The following is a 22,474-nucleotide window of genomic DNA, read 5'->3' on the forward strand; positions in this document are numbered from 1 at the left end:
CGTGACAAAATAAAAAAATCATTATTTTGAATAAAACTAAAACATTCTTCTTGTTTTTTTTGTAAAATATTCTACACCAAGTTCTTACTTCACAATGGGTAATTTATAAATTTTATCCCACCTGCACATTCACAGGGATTGTATAAAATTGCTTGCTATGTGAGAAGGTATGTCTACTTTCTGTCCCAAACGTGACACAAGTTTGAAAATCAATAAAGCCATACCTAACGATGCAAATAAAGAGTTACCATACATACATTGTAATACCATGCACACTGTATGTAACCTAACATAATAATGTAAATATACTTCATAATACGAGAGAGAGCCTCTTTTGTGTCCCGCCCATGACAACGAATGCCCCATATTATGTGTACGCTATTGCACGGTCACTTCCCTGTGGCTGTGCAATACCGTACAACTCTAAATCAGGCTCTTTGTGCACTAAGAACTATAGTTTTAATAGTCAGGACAAAATTTAATAAGCCGCGGGTTTTAAACCCCGGCGGTTTGGTGGCGGTTTAACCGCAGGTCCTATTCTGTTCTAAACCCCGGGAGTTTGGTGGCGGTTTTGCTGTGGTTTCTAAATAACAGCCCTGTTCTATTCTATTCTAAAATGTGTTTTGACGGCAGTTTTGCAGCGGTTTTGGCCTTAGTAAATCTGCAGATATCAAACCCGCCGCCAAACCACAGTCAAAACACATTTTAGAATAGAATAGAACAGGGCTGTAATTTAGAACTGTTGCAAAACCGTCGCCAAACCCCCAGGGTTTAGAACTGAATGGAACCCGCCGCCAAACCGCCACCAAACCGCTGGGGTTCAGAACCCGCCGCTTAGTAGATTTTGCCCAAAGGGTGTAAAATATAATTTTTGGAATAACCATACTGCAGCCAATTATTTTATTAAGTAAAGTTTTCTACCAGTATACTATAAACCATAAATTCCAACCATAAACATCTACAGAACATTATTATTATTTTTTATACCAATTTCTTGAGTTGTTCCTCTTTTTTCTTCACTGATTTTTTCACCCTAACGTATAGTCATCAGCTTTGGATAATATTACTACTAGCATTTTGCTCACCAGGTAATGTAAGTCGAGATGTGTCACATCTTTCATTAGCTCTGTGTGTTTAATGACATAGTCCACCAGGATCTCCTGCTGCCCCGCACACGGAAGGACTCTATTCAGAGAACGGAACTTTAAGAAGTTCATGTTTCGGGTGAAGGATGGATACAATAATAAATGCTCGAGGCCATGACGAATGGCATAGAAGTGCCCATCATTGCTAGATTTTGTTTCCGCTAAGTTTGCTTTTGCCTGTCAAAATAAAACAGCAGAAAACAATGTCTAAATATAGGTTTGGAGAAATAATAAAAAACTCCCTAACTTACTGAACAATTTTGCAAAAATATAATGTCATTCAACACATTCCTACAATAAAACTTGAATCAAAGGAAAGAGATTGCTGCAATTAACATGCAGAATCAAAATAATTTTAGAGGAAAAACTATCCTCAGAGGCAGATTATTAAACTTTATAAAGAGATTCACAAGTAGAGCTGTTGTCAGAACAGCCAATCAGATTCTACCAATCATTTTAAAGAATGTTCTAAACAAATGATAGCTGGACTCTGATTGGTTAATATGGGCAATATACATTTGTCCTCCTTAGAAGGTCTGATACATATCCTCAGTCTCCTATCTTCCAGACAAATTTGCTTATTTTTGTTATCCTCAAAAATATCAACTGACAGATTGTTATCTCAATTCAGATGTAAGTTTACCTTCTGTCATTGAAAGCGCAATGAAAGGAAACTAACCGCCCACACAGTGCCACCATATTTATTACCAGTTATTTATATAGCACACATATTCCGCAGCGCTTTACAGAGAATATTTGGCCATTTACATCAGTCCCTGCCCCAGTGGAGCTTACAATCTAAGTTCCTTACCACATGCTCACACACACTCACATACACATGAGGGTTAATTTTTTGTAGGGAGCCAATTAACCTACCAGTATATTTTTGGAGTGTGGGAGGAAACCGGAGTACCCGGAGGAAACCCACACAAGCACAGGGAGAATATACAAACTCCACACAGTTAGGGCCGTGGTGGAAATCGAACCCACAACCTCAGTGCTGTGAGGCAGTAATGCTAACCATTACACCATCTGTGCTGCCCTGTCCTGTTCTGCCTGCACCTTAATGAGCAGGGCCCTCTTCCCTTGTGTTTTCCTTCCAACCACTGCAATCTATCTTACCAGACCTGGATTTTGAGTCTATGCTTCTGAGCACTGGCCTGCTTCATGCTGGTGCTATTTACAGTATCATTATTGCACACTGTCATGTTAATAGATGGATCTGCTATTCTACTGTATGTTCTACTTATACTCTGTCAGTTTGTTGTTGGCTGTTTTTGTATATTTTTCTATTGCATGATTATGTATTATTTATTGTTGTCTATGCATTCTTTACACTGTTAAATGTATTCTCTATCCAGCCCTTATAAACCTCTGTAGGATGTTGCAGACAATTTATGGTGTTTTACAATAAATATATAATGTAATTATTAATAATAATAATAATAATAATAATAATAATAATAATAATAATAATAATAATAATAATATGTACTGTAATAGTTGTTACTGGAGCAAGTTCTGAACAAACACCCCAAAAGACTTTAGACATATAGGACCCTCTGCTACCAATTAATGCAGCAAATGGACCACTTTTCAGCATTTGCAGCACTGAAGGTCATATCTTGACCATCATTCCACCATTTATCTGCCCCAGCCCCTCTGGAAGCCAAGTCCAGACCAATATCTTCCAGCAACTGGGTCACACCAGAAGCTATAGTATCCCATCACTGCCCGCAGTGCTTGAGACATGGAGATACGATACTCTCCTATTTCATAAAGCGTGCCTGCTGTACTTAAGGTGGTAATTGCTCTGCTCTGTTTTGTCATTGTTCTAAATAATATGAATATCAAGATTATGTTTACAGTAGCTTCTGGTTAGCTTAATAAGTAAGTCCCAGCAGCCACTCCGGAGGGAGAGAGGTGCCAGTAAACCATTAACCATAAAGCTAATAGCATTAGCTACTTGCTTTTAGTGTGAGAAGACACTGGGTAGGTGGCTGTAGTAAGTGCTCTGGTTGAGAGAAGGATAACAAGCTTGGTAGGTGCTGACAGAGAGACCAGAGCCTTACGGGTTCCAATGAGAGTAGGAGGTCTGCAAGATTATACAGCAAGTCCCAGAAGACTGATCATTCATGGGCAATTGCAAGTGTACTGTCAGTAATCATAAAGTTATTGGAAAGCCACTTAGGGGTAAATTTACTAAGATTTGATTTGGCCCCGATTTGTCCTGTTTTACAACTCGGATAGGATCAATCAAAAACAGCCATTTTTTTCACTTAAAAAAATCGTGAATTTACCAAGGTCCCGATTTTGACAGGATCATTTTGATTGATGGTGTATTTGGTCATTCCTGTCCATTTTAAAATCCCGATTTCCCCACACGAATTTCTCTCCTGAACAAGCGGGCTGCACATATCAGTGAAATATGTGCACACTGTTTGTTTTTTGTTTTTTATTTTTAGGGTTCATTTTTTTGTAAAAGAATTTGATGTGAGGTCCCCCCCAAAAGGTTAACCAGCCCCGGACTTGCCAGCCAGTCCTGGTCCCTGAAACTACGGGGAACAAAACAAGCAGTGTTGCACCGTAGTTTAGGTACCAGCACCAGGCTGCAGGGCCAGTCCTGGTTTTAATTATAGGGGGAAAAAAATTGCGGAGGGGTCCTCCTATAATTAAAACCAGCACCAGACCCTTTCTAGTGGGGGGCTAAGGCAACTGATGCTTCACTGGGCCCCCCAGCTGCAGCATCAGTCCTGACCGCTAGTCAGCCAATGCCAGGGATCCCTGGGAAGTTGGGGACCCCCACAATAAAGTAGTACCCCTCTCCAGGGCACCCCTGGCCTAGGCTGATAGCCCGGGACTATCCCCGCCACCCCTGGGCAGTGGGTGGCGGGTTGATAGTGTATATGGTGTGTAAAAAATAGAATTAACAACATTGTCTTTACAGTCAAACTGCAGGTCCCACCAAGCTTCCCCCGCATGCTGGTACTTGGAGAACCACAAGTACCAGCATGCGGGGCATTAAGGGCCCGCTGGTACCTGCAGTTCTCCTGTAAAGAAATGTGCAAAAAAACATGCAACACACACACCTTGAAAATACAGTTTTATTACATACATACTGTGATGGGATCACTGGTAAAGTGGTCTGTGGCAGGTACATTTGTCCCAGATTCCTGTCTTATGTGTTTTAAACCCCCAGGAGAAAGTCTGCAGTGTCGCAGGCTTGAGTCTCGGCTTTTTGAAAAGCCGGTTTGGGACCTGGGGGTTGTGGGTGAGAGGAGAGGGAGGGCTCCACCCACTGCCACTCCAGGTTTTGGGCCTTGCAGCCTGGTAACAGGCTTGTTAGGGTTTCCACCTGAGAGTGACCAATATAAGCCTAGTTTGTTTAGGGCTGAGTGTCTCACCTGGGAGAGCAGGCAGGTAGTTTGCTCCGAGACACTTGGAAAACCTATCTGTGAGTGTTGTGCTGTGCCTTTGTTGCTGGTGAGGGCATTAGGCCCTGCCACGTTCTGGTAGTGAGGGAACCACCTGTAAAGTTAGAGCCCAGCCAGGGCTAGGATTTATGTTTATGGTTTCTTTTTGTTGTTTCTGTTTTGCACAATAAAGACTGGCGCCGACCAGCTTGTACTCGAATCCAGTCTGGCGTACTGTTTCCCGGCTGCTGTGTGTGTAAGGAAGGAGTCCCCTACCCAGGAGAGGGACCCCCTAATCTGACTGTGTCACAATTTGGTGGAGAATGCGGGCACCACACACACTGAAGTTGCAGCAAGAGGAAAACTTTCCATTTAAAAATTAAAGGGACAGACACCCACTTTGTGAGTGTGGAAATAACACTGTGTCCTTGGAGTCCCATAGAGGAGGCGTCAGCCAATGCTCAGAGAGGCAAGGTTCAGCTTCCAACCTACACCCCAGGACAAAATGGAGGAAATTATTAAGGCCTTGCTCCAAGCTACAGCAGCTCAGCAGGAATCTACCAGGGCTCAGCAGGAAGCTACAGCAGCTCAGCAGGAGACTAACAGACTTCAACAGGTCTCCATTGAGGAAAACAGCCAGGCCATAAAAGAGGTGATACAGCACCTGGTCGCCCGACCCAGCGATGTTAATACTGGTCCTCCCACCCCCACTCACTCCGTACGAGCCAGTCACTTCCTCCAAAAGATGACTTCGGGCGATGATGTGGAGGCCTATCTCACCACATTTGAAAGAACGGCCGAAAGGGAGAGTTGGCCCAAGGAGCAGTGGGCAAGTCTGGTGGCACCTTTTTTGTCTGGGGAGCCACAAAAGGCCTATTTCGACTTATGCCTGGCTGATGCCAAGGACTATAAAAAACTAAAACAGGAGATCCTAACTCGCTTGGGAGTCACCACCTTTGTTCATGCCCAACGGGTCCACCGCTGGGAGTTCCATATGGACAAGCCTCCACATTCACAGATGCATGACCTCGTCCATCTGTCCTCAAAATGGCTACAGCCCGAGACGCTGACGGGACCACAGATCGTGGAAAGGGTCATGATGGACCAGTACCTGCGATCGTTACCTGCGACTCTGCGCAAGTGGGTGAGCCATGCCGACCCTAAGTCCGCGGACCAGTTGGTCGAGCTGGTGGAGAGGTACGTGGCGGCTGAGGAGCTGATGAGTGTGCCCCACCGAGCCCCAATGGCGCACCGGCGAACTCCCACAGACACTGGTAAGACTGTTCCAGGGGAGAAGGGTGCTGGGCGGTGGAATGTACCTAAGACTGAGGGTGTAGAACCTGGAGACAGGCCTGCCAGGCCAGGAAGGTTCTTGCCCCGTAAACGACTAGACATTAATATGACTCAGTGTTTCCGATGTGGTGGCTTCGGCCATATTGCCGCTAATTGTTCACTTACAACTGAACCTATGCAATGTGATACTGCTCATGTCTACCGCAGGGGGTGTTTCTTTGCACAAACAGCCTGTATGGCTGACCGGCAGGCTGAGACTGATAAGCACATGTGTGTACTCACTGTAGATGGCAACCGAGTAGAGGCACTGTTAGACTCTGGTAGCTTGGTGACACTTATGAAAGCTGAGCTGGTGAACCCCTTGAGGCATAAGGGGAAAACTATTGGTGTGACCTGCATACATGGGGATACTCGATATTATGTTACTGCCGAGGTGAACATCGGGACACCATGTGGCTCTGCTATAGTCTCTGTGGGTTTGGTGCATGGTCTGGTGTACGATGCAATATTGGGGAGAGACTTTGCTCACTTCTGGAAGTTGTGGGAAAGCCGTTTTGTTCCAGAAGTGAACAACCCCGACCCATTTGAGAAGGTTGTTGATGTAGTGGAGGAGGGAGTTTCTTCTGAGTCAGAGTTATTCCCTTTTTCTACTATGATGGCGAACTAGAGAATGCAGAGCGTGACGGTGGCCCGCCAACTGATGTGCCTCCCACTGAGGTGGGAAGTGTTGTTGGGCCAGTTGATCGTCTGCCTGATTTAGAGGTCAGAAGAGAGGTCTTTGCCGTGGAGCAGTTGAATGACCCTACTTTGGTAAAAGCCAGGGAGAATATAAAAGTAGTTGATGGTAAACCCGTAGACCCTGATAGTCCTTTGTCCTATCCCCACATGGCAATGTGTCAGGATTTGTTATATCAGGTGACTAAGAAGGGGGAAGATGTTGTGGAACAACTAATAGTTCCCAAAGCCTACAGAAGAACAGTGTTGGATCTGGCCCATGGTCATATAATGGCAGGCCATCTAGGGGTAGAGAAAACCACTGAGCGAATAATGCAGAGGTTTTTCTGGCCCGGGCTTCATAAAGAGGTATCTGACTTTTGCGCATCCTGCCCTGAGTGTCAGTATCATGCTCCCAGGCCACATTTTAAGGGTCCACTAGTTCCATTGCCTATTATAGAGGTGCCGTTTGAAAGAATAGCGATGGATTTGCTTGGACCCTTAATGAAGTCTGCCAGGGGACACCAGTATATTCTGGTCATAATGGATTACGCTACCAGGTACCCGGAAGCGATCCCGTTGCGCAATACGTCAACCAAGACCATTGCCAGAGCTAGTTCATGTCTTTAGCAGGCTGGGTATACCTAAGGAGATACTAACTGACCAGGGTACACCGTTTATGTCAAAAATCATGAAAGAGTTATGCCGCCTGTTCAAAATCGAACAGTTAAGAACTTCGGTTTATCACCCCCAAACCGATGGGCTGGTCGAGAGGTTTAACAAGAGGTTAAAACACATGCTTAGGAAAGTGGTCGACAAGGATGGTTGGGATTGGGATTACTTATTGCCGTATTTATTGTTGGCCATAAGGGAGGTTCCCTAGTCCTCCACCGGGTTTTCACCCTTCGACTTGTATGGGAGACATCCAAGGGGTTTACTAGACATTGCCAAAGAGACATGGGAGGGGCAGTCTAGTCCTTACAAAACGGTGATTGAGCATGTTTCTCAAATGCAGGAGAGAATTGCTGCAGTAGTGAGAGCACCTGGAACAGGCTCAACAGGCACAGCAGAGGGTATACAACTGCAATGCTCGGTTACGCAGCTTTGCTCCTGGGGACAGAGTGTTAGAGTTGGTTCTCACTGTGGAAAATAAACTTTTGGCTAAATGGCAAGGGCCCTTTGAAATCTTAGAAAGAGTGGGACAGGTCAATTACAAAGTTTATCAGCCGGGGAAAAGAAAGCCGGAACAGATATACCATATAAATCTGTTAAAGCCCTGGAAAGATAGAACGGTACTATCGGCCATCCGAGCCCCTCCAGTAAATCCAGGGTCCTTAGTTCCCGAAGTGACAGTGGCAAAAACTCTGTCGGCAATTCAACAACAAGAGGTCAAGGAGTTTCTGATCAGAAATAGGGTGCTGTTCTCTGACGTACCTGGGAAAACCTCGGTCATTAAACATGACATAATCACTGACCCAGGGGTTAAAGTTAATCTAAAGCCCTATAGGTTACCAGAAGCACAAAGAGAATCGGTGTCGAAAGAAATTAAAAATATGCTAGAGTTAGGGGTTATTGAAGAATCACATAGTGAATGGTCAAGTCCCATTGTGTTGATTCCAAAGCCCGACGGGAGTGTGCGTTTCTGCAATGACTTCCGAAAGTTGAACAGTGTTTCAAAATTCGATGCCTACCCGATGCCAAGAGTGGATGAACTGATTGAGAGACTAGGGATGGCAAGGTATTTAACCACTCTTGACCTAACCAAAGGGTATTGGCAAGTACCGTTAACCGAGAGCGCCAAACAAAAGACAGCTTTTTCAGCGCCAGAGGGCTTGTTTCAGTACAAGATGTTGCCCTTCGGGCTACATGGGGCACCTGCTACCTTCCAAAGAATGATGGACAGGATTCTAAGGCCCCATAGACGGTATGCGGCTGCTTATCTGGATGACGTGGTCATTCATAGTCCTGATTGGCAGTCTCACTTACCCAGGGTACAAGCAGTGTTGGACTCCATCTATAAGGCAGGTTTGACAGCCAACCCAAAAAAGTGTTGTCTAGGCATGGAGGATGTAAAATATCTGGGATACACCATTGGCAGAAGCCTGATAAAGCCTCAGCTCAATAAGGTTGATGCCATACAAAACTGGCCACAGCCTCTGAATAAGAAGCAGGTGAGAGCCTTCTTGGGAATTACGGGGTACTACAGGAGGTTTATACCCAACTTTGCCACCATGGCAGTCCCACTGACTGACCTGACCAAAGGCAAACAAAAAGTCATGGTAGAATGGAGTCCTGAGGCAGAAAAAGCTTTTCAGGAGTTGAAAGTAGCGCTGTGTTGCCAACCAGTCCTGATGACTCCTAATTTTGACAGGGAATTCATAGTACAAACCAATGCATCAGAACTAGGTATAGGAGCGGTCCTGTCCCAGAACAAGGAGGGTGAGGAACACCCTATTTTCTATCTAAGCAGAAAGTTGAATGTACATGAGAGAAACTATGCCACAGTGGAGAAGGAGGTGTTGGCCATAAAGTGGGCGGTAGAGGCTCTCAGGTACTACTTGGTTGGAAGAAAGTAAAAATTAATCACTGACCATGCCCCTTTGAAGTGGATGTCCGAAAATAAACCCCCCCCCCAAAATTAAACCCCCAGGAGAAAGTCTGCAGTGTAGCAGGCTTGAGTCTCGGCTTTTTGAAAAGCCGGTTTGGGACCTGGGGGTTGTGGGTGAGAGGAGAGGGAGGGCTCCACCCACTGCCGCTCCAGGTTTTGGGCCTTGCAGCCTGGTAACAGGCTTGTTAGGGTTTCCACCTGAGAGTGGCCAATATAAGCCTAGTTTGTTTAGGGCTGAGTGTCTCACCTGGGAGAGCAGGCAGGTAGTTTGCTCAGAGACACTTGGAAAACCTATCTGTGAGTGTTGTGCTGTGCCTTTGTTGCTGGTGAGGGCATTAGGCCCTGCCACGTTCTGGTAGTGAGGGAACCACCTGTAAAGTTAGAGCCCAGCCAGGGCTAGGATTTATGATTATGGTTTCTTTTTGTTGTTTCTGTTTTGCACAATAAAGACTGGCGCCGACCAGCTTGTACTCGAATCCAGTCTGGCGTACTGTTTCCCGGCTGCTGTGTGTGTAAGGAAGGAGTCCCCTACCCAGGAGAGGGACCCCCTAATCTGACTGTGTCACAATACACACATACTCACCTACATTACCAGCAGTGGTCCCCTTGTCCAAAGTAGGCATCCAAAGTCCTTCTTAAAACAAAAAAATTAAAGTTGCGATCCACGCAACAGATGCCAACCATGGTTGATATCTCCCAAATGAAAGACTCAGACGCGGCTTCTGCCTTTACAGAGCCGCAAAATAGCAGGGATTGGAACCGGCTATGGATTGTCTTTTTTCCCTAACACCACCTACACCTTATTGATGCCTACAAGTTGGTAGATGCATAGCGGATGTAAGTAAGGTTGTTAGTCCACATGTTGATTATTAGTCCACATGTTGATTCCAAACCAGAGTAGGATTTATTAAAAATAACAGGATACAAGACAAACAGCAGTCATCAATCTCTTGGGTTTAAGAGACAGTACATAGCAATTAACCATTTAACTACATGTTAACACACCTTACCACAACACACACTGTTTCCTCATACTTGTGCAAATGCTCACTCAGCTCTTCTTTTTACTAAGCTAATACATGTTTTATATTTTTTTCACTTCACAAGCCACACACACATGCCCTCCAACCTCTCCTCACCTCAGCTCTTCATACTGCAACAACGACTGGCTGTGATGCTAATCTGTCTCAGTAAGTCTGCTGCCTCTCTAAGGAATTAACAAAATTCCTTAGCAAAATTAGGTCTACAAATCCTAAATTATTGGACTATTTTCAAGCAATAATGGTTTCAGATTATGAAGACAATGAAGAATTGCCAGACATATCCATAAAACATTAGCATCAATTATTTCACAGATGAAGTCACAAAAAATCTCCATTATAAAATATCAAAGGAGGTTTCATCTCTGGTGGCCAAATCTGGGGCTTAGGCAGATCAAGTGATATCTAACTTGGATGAAGTTATAGAGTATCATTATTATTCGAGATGTGTGCTGACCCATGTTTTGGTTTTGTATCTGGATTCATCTTCATGTTTTGGTTGTGGTTTTACCAAACCACCCTCAAGTGTTTTGGTTTTGCTTTTGAATGTGTTTTTTTTAATGACAAAAACAGCTAAAATCATGTAATTTTTTCAATCAAAAACCTGAAATTAGCATTTAAGACACGAATTCCAAACTTCTGGTAGATCAGATCCACGATCTGGATCTATCCGGTTCACCTAAGGAGATCCAAATCTGTCCAGATTGAAGAAATTCAGGTAAATTTAGATTACTGGTGAACCAAACTGCACATTTATTATTATTATTATTATTATTATTATTATTATTATTTTATATGGTGCCACAAGGTATTCACAGTGCCCTAGAGGGATTAATCAACACAATTGTAGTGTACATCAATACATAATATAACAATGAATACAATGACACAACCAAGGTAGGGTGTACGGTAGGGTAAAGTACTCACTATGGCTAATAAAAGTTTGTAAAGACAAGGAATAGGAAGTAAATCAGCACTCAAATCAGCACTCAATGAGCCTGTACCCATGGGCAGACAGACTGGATTTGAGACATTGACGGGTGTGAGGATACATGGAAACAAAGATAACACAAGTTAACAGAGACAGTGCTAGTAGGAGAGAACGAGAGAAAATGTCCCTTACCATGAGGGCTTACAGTCTAAGAGAGAGGGGTGCAACCAGGAATGTGAACTGGGACAGAGAAAAGGTCGGAGAACAATGGAGCTGAGTAGTGAGTTTTGAAGAAGGTTGATAGGCTGTTTTGATGAGGTGAGTTTTTAAGGGCATGATGAAAGGTGTGGATACAAGTAGAGAGTCTGAAGTGATGAGGGGGTAAGTTCAACAGCAATTGGGTAGCATGGCAGAATTCATGGATATGAGAGTAGGAGGGGATGACCAGGTGAGTCAGCGGTCAGTGGAGAAATGGAAAGGGTGTAAGGGTATATGGACAGAAATAAGGTTGGAGATGTAGGAAGGAATGGAATTATTGAGGGCTTTATATGTTAAAATGAGTAGTTTAAACTGTACTATGTACAGTAGTACAGTAGATAGGGAGCCAGTGAGCAGTTGGTAGAGTGGTGAGGCTGATGCATAGTGGTGTGAAAGGTAAATGAGATGGGTTAAAGATATATTGAAGTGGAAAGAGGTGGGTTAGAGGAAGGTCACAGAGAAGGTTGCAGTAGTCTAGGCAAGAAATGACAAGGCTATGGATGAGAATTTTGGTGGCATCCATGTTGAAAAAAGGTCTGTTTCTTTTGATATTGCCCAAGAAAATTGGTAGCAGCAACATTGCCAGATAGACTGGATGTGGGGAGTGAAGAGGAGGGAGGAGTCAATCACGATGTACTGCCACTAGACTAGGAAGACAGAGGAGAGGATGGTGCTGTCAACAGACAGACAGCAAGAAGAGGGAAGATAAAGGGTTCCTGGATGGAGGAATATAATTAGTTCAGTTTTGGACATACTGATTTTGAGAAAGTCCTGGAGCTTTGAACATCCAAGAAGAGACTACTGATTTCTGAGGGGTGAATTATGTGCACTTGTCTTAATTCTCTTTCAATTTGCACAGAGTGGTAAAGGAAGATACATCTCATACTAAACACAAGGAAAACAATCAGGCATGTTTGAAGTATATCACATTTTGTAGATTGTAATAGTGTTAAAATATAGAACTATGCCTTATGAGGCTATATAATAGAAAACATACCCCAGGACATTTTACTCTCTCTTACAAGGCTGATAAAATGAATACCAGAAAATAATGTCACTTACCATTACAGACACTGCCCCATTCCAGTCGGCTGTATTATCTAGAATGAAGGAAGCTCGTCCATTCTGATCTGTCACCAACGTCTGGGTAGAAATATGGGATCCACAGTAACAGGTGAGGAGCACAGTTTGTCCAGGTATGGCAGTGTCCTTTTCATCTACCAATTTAAGCTGTAGTTTGAGAGACAGGCTTAAAACAACAAAGTGACCATGAAAACAGATTTTTTTTTAATAAGGTGTCACATAATTCCACAGCACCAGACAGTACATACATAGAAACCAAACAAGAACATATAGACAATGGGAACTGATGGAACACAATGCAGGTAATACCCAGAGGTTAGTAGTATCAGGTGGGCATAGGAAAGGCATTAGGGAGTGTCAGGTCAGGCAGAATGGAAAGTTACATACAGTAAAAGGAGCAGAAGAAGTCTTGATGGGGAAAGTGAAAGCTGGTAAACAGAGTACGTGAGCAGAGGTCAGATGATGAGCTTAAGCTGGGTACACACTATATGATGTGCACTATCCGGTTTATGATGGTGTGATGTGTCATTACATGCTGCATGTAACTGCACCGCATTGTTCATTACATCGTCCCATCTGCTGTGCAGAAAAGCTTATGGGACTATGCGATGAACGACCGTCGCTAACGACTGATTGGATGTACACATTGAATGATGTGTACGATATATCGTTCCAATCCATATATCGTATGACAAATCGTATAATGTGTACCCAGCTTAAGAGGGAACAATAGGGAGTACCTCATGACCAAGTCACATATATATAAAGGGTAGGTGTTGGTGAGGCTATGAGATTGAAGGTTCAACAGGAGAGGAAACAGAGATACAACAAAAGAAATAAAAATATTTTATTTGAAAAACATTGCTTAACTTACCAGCCCCCTATATGGAATCCCAGCCCAGTAGCGAGAGTCACAATCAATAAAATGCACTCTGGTGATTGTTCCTGTTAGACTAATAAACCTTATTGTAGATAATGTAATTCCTATATGGAGAGAAAAAATTGCATTTGATAAAAAAAACTCATTAAAAACAATCTGATTGGGGGTGGGGCTTACTGCTGTCTGTGACCAGATACAGATACTGTAACTAGAGCTCTGGGCTGGTGTGTTTCTTACATAGCTTTTCAATGATCTTAACAATCATAGGCAAACGCAGGGGGGTTTCCGTCTGCCTGGAAACCCCCCTCCCCAGCCCACACCATGACCACAATAGAAATAGTAATATAATAGAATGTTACTAGCGCTGCATGTTCTTCTCAGTATCACAAATGAAATAATTAGCACCATCTGTGGATCTTTTAACATGTATCAGCCAGTAATAAATAACCTGTGCAATAACTAGGAGATCTGAAAAACATGCACCATTAGGGACGCACTGCTATAGAGTCCAATATGTACATATATGTCCAGGGCAGTGCTAGGTTCTTCTGCTGCTCTCCCAGGTTTCCGGACTTGCTCCCATGCCCTGCATCTAAAATAAAACCATTCAGCTCCGGCAGAATGGCTCTACTGCCGCATCTAATGGCTTACTGTGATCGCTGGCCCTGTATATGCTGGAATTATGACACAGAATACACTTTGTATAACGCATATTAAAGCTGGATAAGGGGTAATCATGTCCTTTTCATGGACTAGCCACACTCACTCTAAAATCAAGCATTTGGAAACCCCCCTCTAGAAATCCTGCGTTTGCCACTGACAATGTCTCCTTCTACCAGCCAAGACCACCTGTCAGCTAAAAAAAAATTTGCTGCTCAGTAGAAATAGTTTGTTCACAGGCTTTGGTAAAATGGTGGAAGAACTACAGTATGAGTGGGAAAGATGTACTAACTGCACTGTTCCATCATATAGAGCCTTTAATAGAAGAGGTACTCAATGCAATATACTGTATTAGTGGACACCCTGGGCACATACATTTATAAATTGCAGGCACATATCTTGTGTATTAGGTATGAGAGGCTATTCCTGATACATAAGGTAGAAGCTTAGAGTTTGACAGCAGAGTAGAACCATGCAGCCAGAGATGGAGTTAGAGCATTTGTGAACCTGAGGTAAAATTTTAAATCTCCTCCCCTCGCTGAGCAATGCAAGTGTACTGTGCTTTATTAAAATAAAAACAATTGGAAATTGCTGTTACCAAATGGCTTAAGTATCAGGAAAATTTAAGAAATGCATTATGGGCAAAATAATGCTGCAGGCAGCAGTCCCTATTATTATTAAAGGGTACTGCTGTCTGGGTAATTTACTTGACCACTATGGCATATGCCAACTTTAGGTGGCCTTCACTGCTGTAGCAAAACATGGCATCATAAACTGTTGGTCCTGCCTACTCTATTATTGGGGATTCTTCCAAGTGGCCAGGCAGGAAGTTTACATTTATATGTTCTGGGACAAAAAACAGTCAACAAAGGAAGATTAATGTGAGGTAAGTAGAGGGAGGAGAACAAAGAGGGAGGTGGAGTGTCACAATGGAGCAGTGTCAACTTGAGAATGAGAATAGCTAGACGATTGGCTGAGACACTTGTATGAGTTTGAAATGGGAAAACTCAGAATCCTAGATTATCATATCTCTCAGACTAGATGAGAGACATTGGAGTCTATTTACTAAGCATTAATAAACAGAGATAAAGTCCTAACCAATCAGCTCCTGTCATTTTTCAAACACAACCTGTGACGTGGCATTTAGGAGCTGATTGGTTGGGACTTTATCTCCGTTCCCTTTATCTACATCCAAAGCATAGTAAATAGACCCCATTATTGTGAAGACATGGTTAAAAATTCACTAGCATTTATTCATTTCAGAAGCTGACTTGACCCCCCATATTCTCCACACCTCCGTTTGTGTACCCCTTCACCTGCCTCATCTATAGTACATCACAGTCCATGTGAAGCTGCTGTGTGCCCATCTTAATCCATATTAACCTGGGATTGTTAAAACTAAGCTACATTCAGTTTTTTGTGGCACACAGTATGTGTCATGGAGGACACACTAACACATGACATCCGTACATACAGGGGTTACATAGAGATTACTTCCTGAAGTCATTTAAAAAAAATCCCTGAATCTCAATTGAACCTCCCTAGATTCTATAACAGTTGTAAAATCTAAATAGGTTTTTGAAAAAATGTTTGAACATTTATAATATTTTACACCATAATCTTTAAAAAAAAAAAAAAAAAAAAAAAAAATAAAATAAAATAAATAGTTTGTCCTTTGCCTATCCCTTAAAATCATACTTTTTAAGTTGACAGACATTTTAGTTGTTCTATACTGTCTTCAAAAAGGATAATTCCTACTTATTTAATAATTATTGCTGATTCAGTCAGGAAAACAAAATATTGGTGCCCTTTAAAATCGATATTAAATAAATTACACAAGCAAAGAATGATATTTTGGATTTAAACCAAGTGATAAGCTGCATAGTTTTCATTTTTTCACTGTCTTTTGGAACCCTAAAAGATTTTTTATGTAGCAAAATTGTTTTGAAAAAACATTGGTTCCAAAAATATTGGCGTCCTCATTATTATTATTAGGTGAAGCCTACCCTGGCAAATGACAGCACTGAACCACTTTCTTGTAATGCTTTGCAAGGTTGGTGATTACTCATAGAGGGATCTTGAACCACTCCTCTATGGAGACCATTTGAAGCTCATTGATATTCTTGGTCATTGTTTGTATTGTGCCATCCTCAGTACACTCTACACATTTTCAGTTGGGCTCAAATCTGGAGACTGAGAGATCCTTAGCAAAACTTTAATTTTGTATTCTTGCAACCATTACAGTGCAAATGTTAATGTGGGTTTGGAGTCATTATGTTCCAGAAAGGTTCATTAACTGCAAAGTATCAGCCATCTGGCACAGGCAGACACATTTTGACCTAAAGTCTCCTGGTATAGAGTGAACTTCTTCATACCATTGATTTTCACAAGAGCCCATGGACCACTACCATCAAAACAGGCCCAATAGGTCAGTTATACATCACCATATTGGACAGAGGGCATCAGGTGTATTTCTTTCTGTAAAGTCCATTTTTTCTCCAAATATATCAATGAAGTTCATTGTTTGTCTCATCCGACCATATGGTATCACAAGAATCCATTTTTAGTTCCAATTAAATTTTCTCAAAATTTGAAAACCCCAAGATTAAACTAAACTTTGCAGTTCTGAAACTGTGATATTTGGGGTTGTTCTTGCCTCTCTTACCATTCTCCTCCATCTCCGAGTATTCCTCATTTGCAATGCTACTGCTAATGGAGTGGTGCTCCTTTGCTTTCTGAAGGCTTTTTCCTCTTATCAATGGTCAGGCACCTACAGCATGGATGCTAGTTCTCCTGGCTTCCTCTCTCTAGCTCCAGGTGTAGTGGATTATTCTGGAAACTATGGAGCACAAATGCAGCTACGGTTGCAGGCAGTGCGAAGTGCAGAGAATTGGTACAGTGCCAGTGTGTCTCTTGTATAATCTACAGTATCTTCCTTTGGGGCCAGGTTGCACACCTTCTGTCTGGTCATTTTCCATGCATTGCATTTGCAGTTGAAAGTTGGCAATTGAAGAGATATGGCAGCAGGGGGCATGTGCTTAACATCTGACCTCACTGTGCTTGTGCTAGATGGTTGCTATAGCCCATGTATAATAACATTGTAAATATACCAAATAAAATGTAACCAAAGACTCATTTCAATTGATTTAGGAAATAATGTATGCCCTAGGCTGGAACTGTGTATTTCTTTTTATATGATGTTTAGAATTATTTTGTCACACTCTGGAGTCCGGGACCCAATTACCAGATCCGGTGGTATCATTTTGTGTACATCTAAGTCTCAACTTTCCGCCTGCAGCATCCCCAAAGAGTTTATTCACTTATTTGTAAATGTGACTGGTATTCTTTTCCCAGTGGTTCTTGCCTTTGTCACATGACCTGCTCTGCTAACCAGCTTCCAGCAACTCCAGTCACATGATCCATCCAGCCTATCAGCACTTGGAGTGCCATATTTTAACCGGGAAGTGCCCGCAACACATTGCCAGTACGACTGGTCTCTCAGAAGATCAGTACCCTTGCTCCTCACTCTGTTTTGCATTCCTGCATACTGCTTCAGTCTGTTACATTTACCTGCTCCAGTATTGCTTCACAGCATTTATCTCTAATCTGCTACAGTTACCTGTTCCAGTATTACTTCTCAGCATTCATACCTGGTATAATCCTGCAGCCTGCTTCAGTTGTGCTCTTGCACCCAGTTTCAGTGTTCCTTGCAGTGTGCTTCTGTAGTGCTTCTGGAACCCAGTTCCATTTTAATTGCAGTCTGCTCCTGATTCCCCAACCTACTGCTACAGCCATGGGCTATCCTACTAGCCTGCATCTGGTTTCAGTATTTGTTCATTAAATCGTTCTGCAGCATCAGTCTCTACTGCTAGTGACCTGCATGAGGAATAGCATTATTAGGTCATCTAGCTTCACTCACTAGGTCATCTAGCTTCATGCCCAGATAGCTAGACCAAGGCGTCTTGACCCGGATCATCAAACTCCTAATATTGATCAAAGATGGATTTGCCTTATTTAATGATCATATTAAAAGAAGACAACATTACATAGCTATTTTTGTGACACTGAAATTAATAAAATAGATGAGATAACAATTATGAGTATCAAACAGGATACATTTATATGTTTTTATAGGTGTGAGAACCTTTGAAAAGAAGAAACTAGGAATGGAGTCATATTCCCACAGGTTTGTAATTTTTAAGACCTCAAATGGAGGAAGGAGGATCCTCTTCAAGTACAGTATTACAAAGGTCAGGCTCACACATGGCAACTGTGGACACACTTGGACTCTCCTTGGGGATCTGTGACTTTTCGGAGCACACAGTTGTTTCCCGTGTCTTACTCATCTTAACAATTTAAATTTTTTTATACCTCTACTACAAGCAGAAGGGCTTAAATAATCACAACTATAACCACCAGTCATAAATAAAGGCCAAGGCCTTATCCTTTCCACTTTGTGTAGTGAATGGCATATTGACATTTTTCTCTGGTTTCTCTAAACTGACTTAGCTTTAGATTTTTTTTCTTTAACAGGGTAAAAGTTGATTTTACATGGCCTGACTAAAGCCCTGGGGCATCGGCCTTCATAGATGAGGTTGACGGCCTTGCATCGTCATCATGACTGCTGCTGGCAGCTACAAGAGTGGTATGTGATTCCTGCTCTCCTGTAATGTGACTGTCCTCCATACTCGTTGTGGTTATGCAGCAGTGTCACCAAGCAATTACAGTGCAGCTAACTTGCGGCTAACGCACACAACCACCCAAAAAAACCCAACTAATTATAAAACTGGGGAAGAGCACCCTGAACGAGGCAACAGTCCCTTGATAAATTACACAGGCAGCACTCCTGTGCAGCTACATTGCTGATCAGTGTGGCTAATGCGCACACACAGAAAATTTTTTTTAGATTTTTTTTTGCACTTGGGGGGGGGAGCACCCCTGAATGAGGCAGCAGTCCTTTGATAAACAACACAGGCAGCACCTTTGTGCAGCTACGTTGCTGATAGGTGTGGCTAACGCGCACACAGAACAAAAAAACTTAATATATATATTTTTTTGCACTTGGGGAGAGAGAACCCCTGACTCCTGAACGAGGCATCAGACCCTTGATAAACAGCACAGGCAGCACCCCTGCTAAGCTACGTTGCTGATAAGTGTGGCTAATGCGCACACACACACACAAAAAAGCTTTTTATTTTCACACTGGTGGTGAAGAGCACCGCTGATGCACAGAGCATCCCCTGGACAACACACCAGCACCCCTTTATGGACTGCAGTGACACAGGAGACACTGAAGCCCCCCTCTTCTGTCTGCAGCACAGCTCCTATACACAACACAACCCTTATGGACAACATCACAGCCCAGCCAGTCCCTATGGACAACAGCAGCTAGCCGCTATGGACAACAACAACACAAGCCCTGCTTCCTCTTCACTCTTCACAGCCAGAATGAAAATGTCGGCGAGCACGGGAACCTTTATACAATACAAAACCTGTGAGAATCCAACAGCGGGATGATGACATTTTGCATCGCTTTGAGATCTTAGTCAGACGGGAAAACCCGAGCCAGGCTTGGATCTCACCTGGGATCTGTAAGTTTGGGTGGGTTCGGTTCTCAGAGAACAGGACACGCTGATCCCTAATTCTGGGTGTGACATGTAGCCACTCCCCTTATTCATGTGCATGGCAAATGATTATGCACTATGACCCGATCCCTGTTCCCAACAATGTTGGCCTTTAGGGTCCCCCAGTCCTAAGTGCTACGGGCCCCTCAAAGTCTTAATCTAGCTCTAAGCTGTGGCATAATTGAGTATTGTATGTGGATGAGTAACTAAACCTAAAGTACTATGCAATAGTAGGCTTTGGAAATTCATGGTCCTTTGGTAAAGTCTATTTGGGCACATGAAATGTGTCGGTTATAGTTATATACTGTATCTTGGAGAGCAGATGTTACATTTTATGCAAGGCTTTTGCTGCATGATAAGGTAGACTTGGTTTTGTTTAAATAAATGCATTATACTATGAGTATATGATGTTTGTATCGGGATGTGGTCAATATTCCGACTACGGGGATTCCGCCGCTCAGAATGCCGGTGCCGGAATTCCGACACTTGTCAGAATCTAGGCACCGGTATCCCTACCGCCGGATTCCCAAAGTTAAGTTGCGGAGTTGGGGTGAGGGTTTAGTGTTAGGTGTTAGGGTTAGGCACTAGGGGGAAGGGGAGGGTTAGGGCTAGGTACTAAGGGGGGAGGGTTAGGTTTAGGGTGTGGGGAGGGGAAGGTTAGGTTTAGGCACCACATCGAAGGTTAGGGTCAAGCACCAGGGAAGTAGGGTTAGGGGTAGGGAGAGGGTGAAGGTTAGAATACTGACTGACAAGTGTCGGTATTCTAACTGTGTCGGGATGCCGGCATCGGGATTCTGACCACCAGGATCCCGAGCACTGGCATCCCATATTCATCTCCCAAAGTATTGTGGGTGATCATCTTTAGTATAGACATGCCCAAATTTTACTATCAGACAGCCCTTACTGTAATTTGATGAACTGTCTGTTGAAAGAATACCACTAATACGTTGTAAGATACATGTTGCCACTGTTAATGGCACTTTGTCTGCTCTTGATACTGTATATCTGTGGGACCCAGATTTCACTCCAGGGGGTATAGAGATCTGTATCTTCTAAGCAAAGCACATGTGTACCTTACAAAGGAAGTTTCTTTATACCTTGCTAATGTGGTTTATATGTTGTGATGACAAGTCTTAATGAAAAAAAAACAAAAAAAACTGTATCCTACCTGTCTCCTCTTCTGTTATAGCGGCTGTTACTTTCAATCTAATTAACATGTCACGCCTCATTAAATGAAAGATATGAGCTTCTATTTCCAATGTGGTGAATCCAGATCTATCCAACTGGGGGAGACATTGAAAGTGCAGTACACAGTCAAATACAGAACATGCCTCTTCTGATATTAGTATTATAATATGTGATTTCATGCAAATCCCCTCAACCAATAACTGTGTATAAAATTATATATTGATAGTATTAAAAATAGCATAAGATGTATTTAAAACCCATACTATAGACATCTTTTTATAAAAAAGGGATTACAATGTGATTTACAATAGTTCTACAATCTAAGGCCCTGATTCAGAGCCGGTCGCTATTTGCGCTTGCTCGTCCAGAAAATAGGGGTGGCTATTCAAATGAACCGTTCGCTGTTTGCGGTCTGTTCATGCCTCTAGGTCTGAACGAGCGAACAAAACTTGCGGTCGTTTTTTGGGAAACTACGCCCCCTGGCCGCTCGCATCCAACGTCATGTCCGCTATTTATTAGATTAATCGAGTACATCGAACAGGGTATGAACTGCTTGCTATTCTTGTGGTTGGTTTTTGCTACCACAATTTTGCGAGCAGTTCTGGCAAAAAAAAAACCCAGTGACGTGGTCAATGACGCTGCTGTTTTAAATATGTACACCCATAAAACGCCCGTTTTGACCTTTAAGCACGCCTGCGTTCTGATTTCCACTCCTCGTTTTCAAACACCTTCCCCTGTTACCACCCACATACACCTCATCCTGTCACTCAAATTAGCAGGCATTCGCTATTTTGCGAGCACATGAATTTCGGCCGCACTGACTGGTTCGCGCATGCGTATAACGATCCGTACGCATGCGCAGTTTGGCAAACATCGCTCGGAGCGAACGAGCTGCCGCTTACGAGTGGCTCTGAATGAGGGCCTAAGTCTTACAGTAGCTGACCCGGTGCTATCTGATGATCTCTCTTAAAGTAGAATATAAGAATATATTTTTATTGCCAAATGTAAGCATCAGAGCCGTACCAGGACTTAAATGATCCCCATGCCGGCCCGCTGCCTTAGCGCCCAAAGTCATGCCTTTTTTCATAATATTATTGCTGCAAGCATTAACTTACTTTAAAGCTTGTTTTCTCCCTTAAGTGGCAAAACACCTATCCAGAAAAAAGGATGTTGTAGTTCGAAATATGCTCTTTTTAATGAAAGTTGTTTTTTTTTAAATAAAAATTAATTATAACTTTTTTTGCTATTAGACTTCAAAAATAGCCAAAAATGAATTGCGAGATTTGTTAGAGCAACTTTAGGTAATGTTATCACAGGAACTAAAGGAGTTCGGAGTCTGATATTTTAGCAGTGTGTTTGTGTCCACTTTGTGAGTTAGTTGTAATGATGTCATACTAAAATAATGTTTTCCTTTGACGATATTAGCAGCTGAATTCAAAACTAAATTTTACACAACAGATATTTTTGCCTTCTTTGGCTTCATGCTGTGAAAAAACTAAAAAGAATTTAGCCTTTTGTGGCTTTGAATTTTGAAATCAGCGGCAAATGGTGTGGAAGGCATCTCAATTTACATAACTTTTACTCCTCTAGATCTGTCAGAGCAGTATTCTAAACATTGCTGATTTTGCGCAGTGGAG

At 42.7% G+C, this 22,474-nt stretch overlaps 1 protein-coding gene across 1 annotated transcript in view; it reads right to left on the reverse strand.

Annotated features, from left to right (window-relative positions):
• The window catches only part of LOC148518851 (alpha-2-macroglobulin-like), a 239,391-nt gene that overhangs the window by 140,121 nt on the left and 76,796 nt on the right, over nucleotides 1–22,474 (reverse strand). The window contains exons 8-11 of the mRNA XM_088476973.1: nucleotides 20,818–20,932; nucleotides 13,360–13,469; nucleotides 12,465–12,632; nucleotides 1,086–1,322 (exon numbers count right to left, since the gene is read on the reverse strand). Of these exons, the coding sequence (XP_088333099.1) occupies nucleotides 1,086–1,322; nucleotides 12,465–12,632; nucleotides 13,360–13,469; nucleotides 20,818–20,932 (630 nt within the window). The remainder of the gene's footprint in view (nucleotides 1–1,085; nucleotides 1,323–12,464; nucleotides 12,633–13,359; nucleotides 13,470–20,817; nucleotides 20,933–22,474) is intronic.

This window comes from Taudactylus pleione, unplaced genomic scaffold, assembly GCF_031769625.1.
Source record: "Taudactylus pleione unplaced genomic scaffold, aTauple2 ptg000198l, whole genome shotgun sequence".
In the NCBI taxonomy this organism is placed as follows: domain Eukaryota; kingdom Metazoa; phylum Chordata; class Amphibia; order Anura; family Myobatrachidae; genus Taudactylus; species Taudactylus pleione.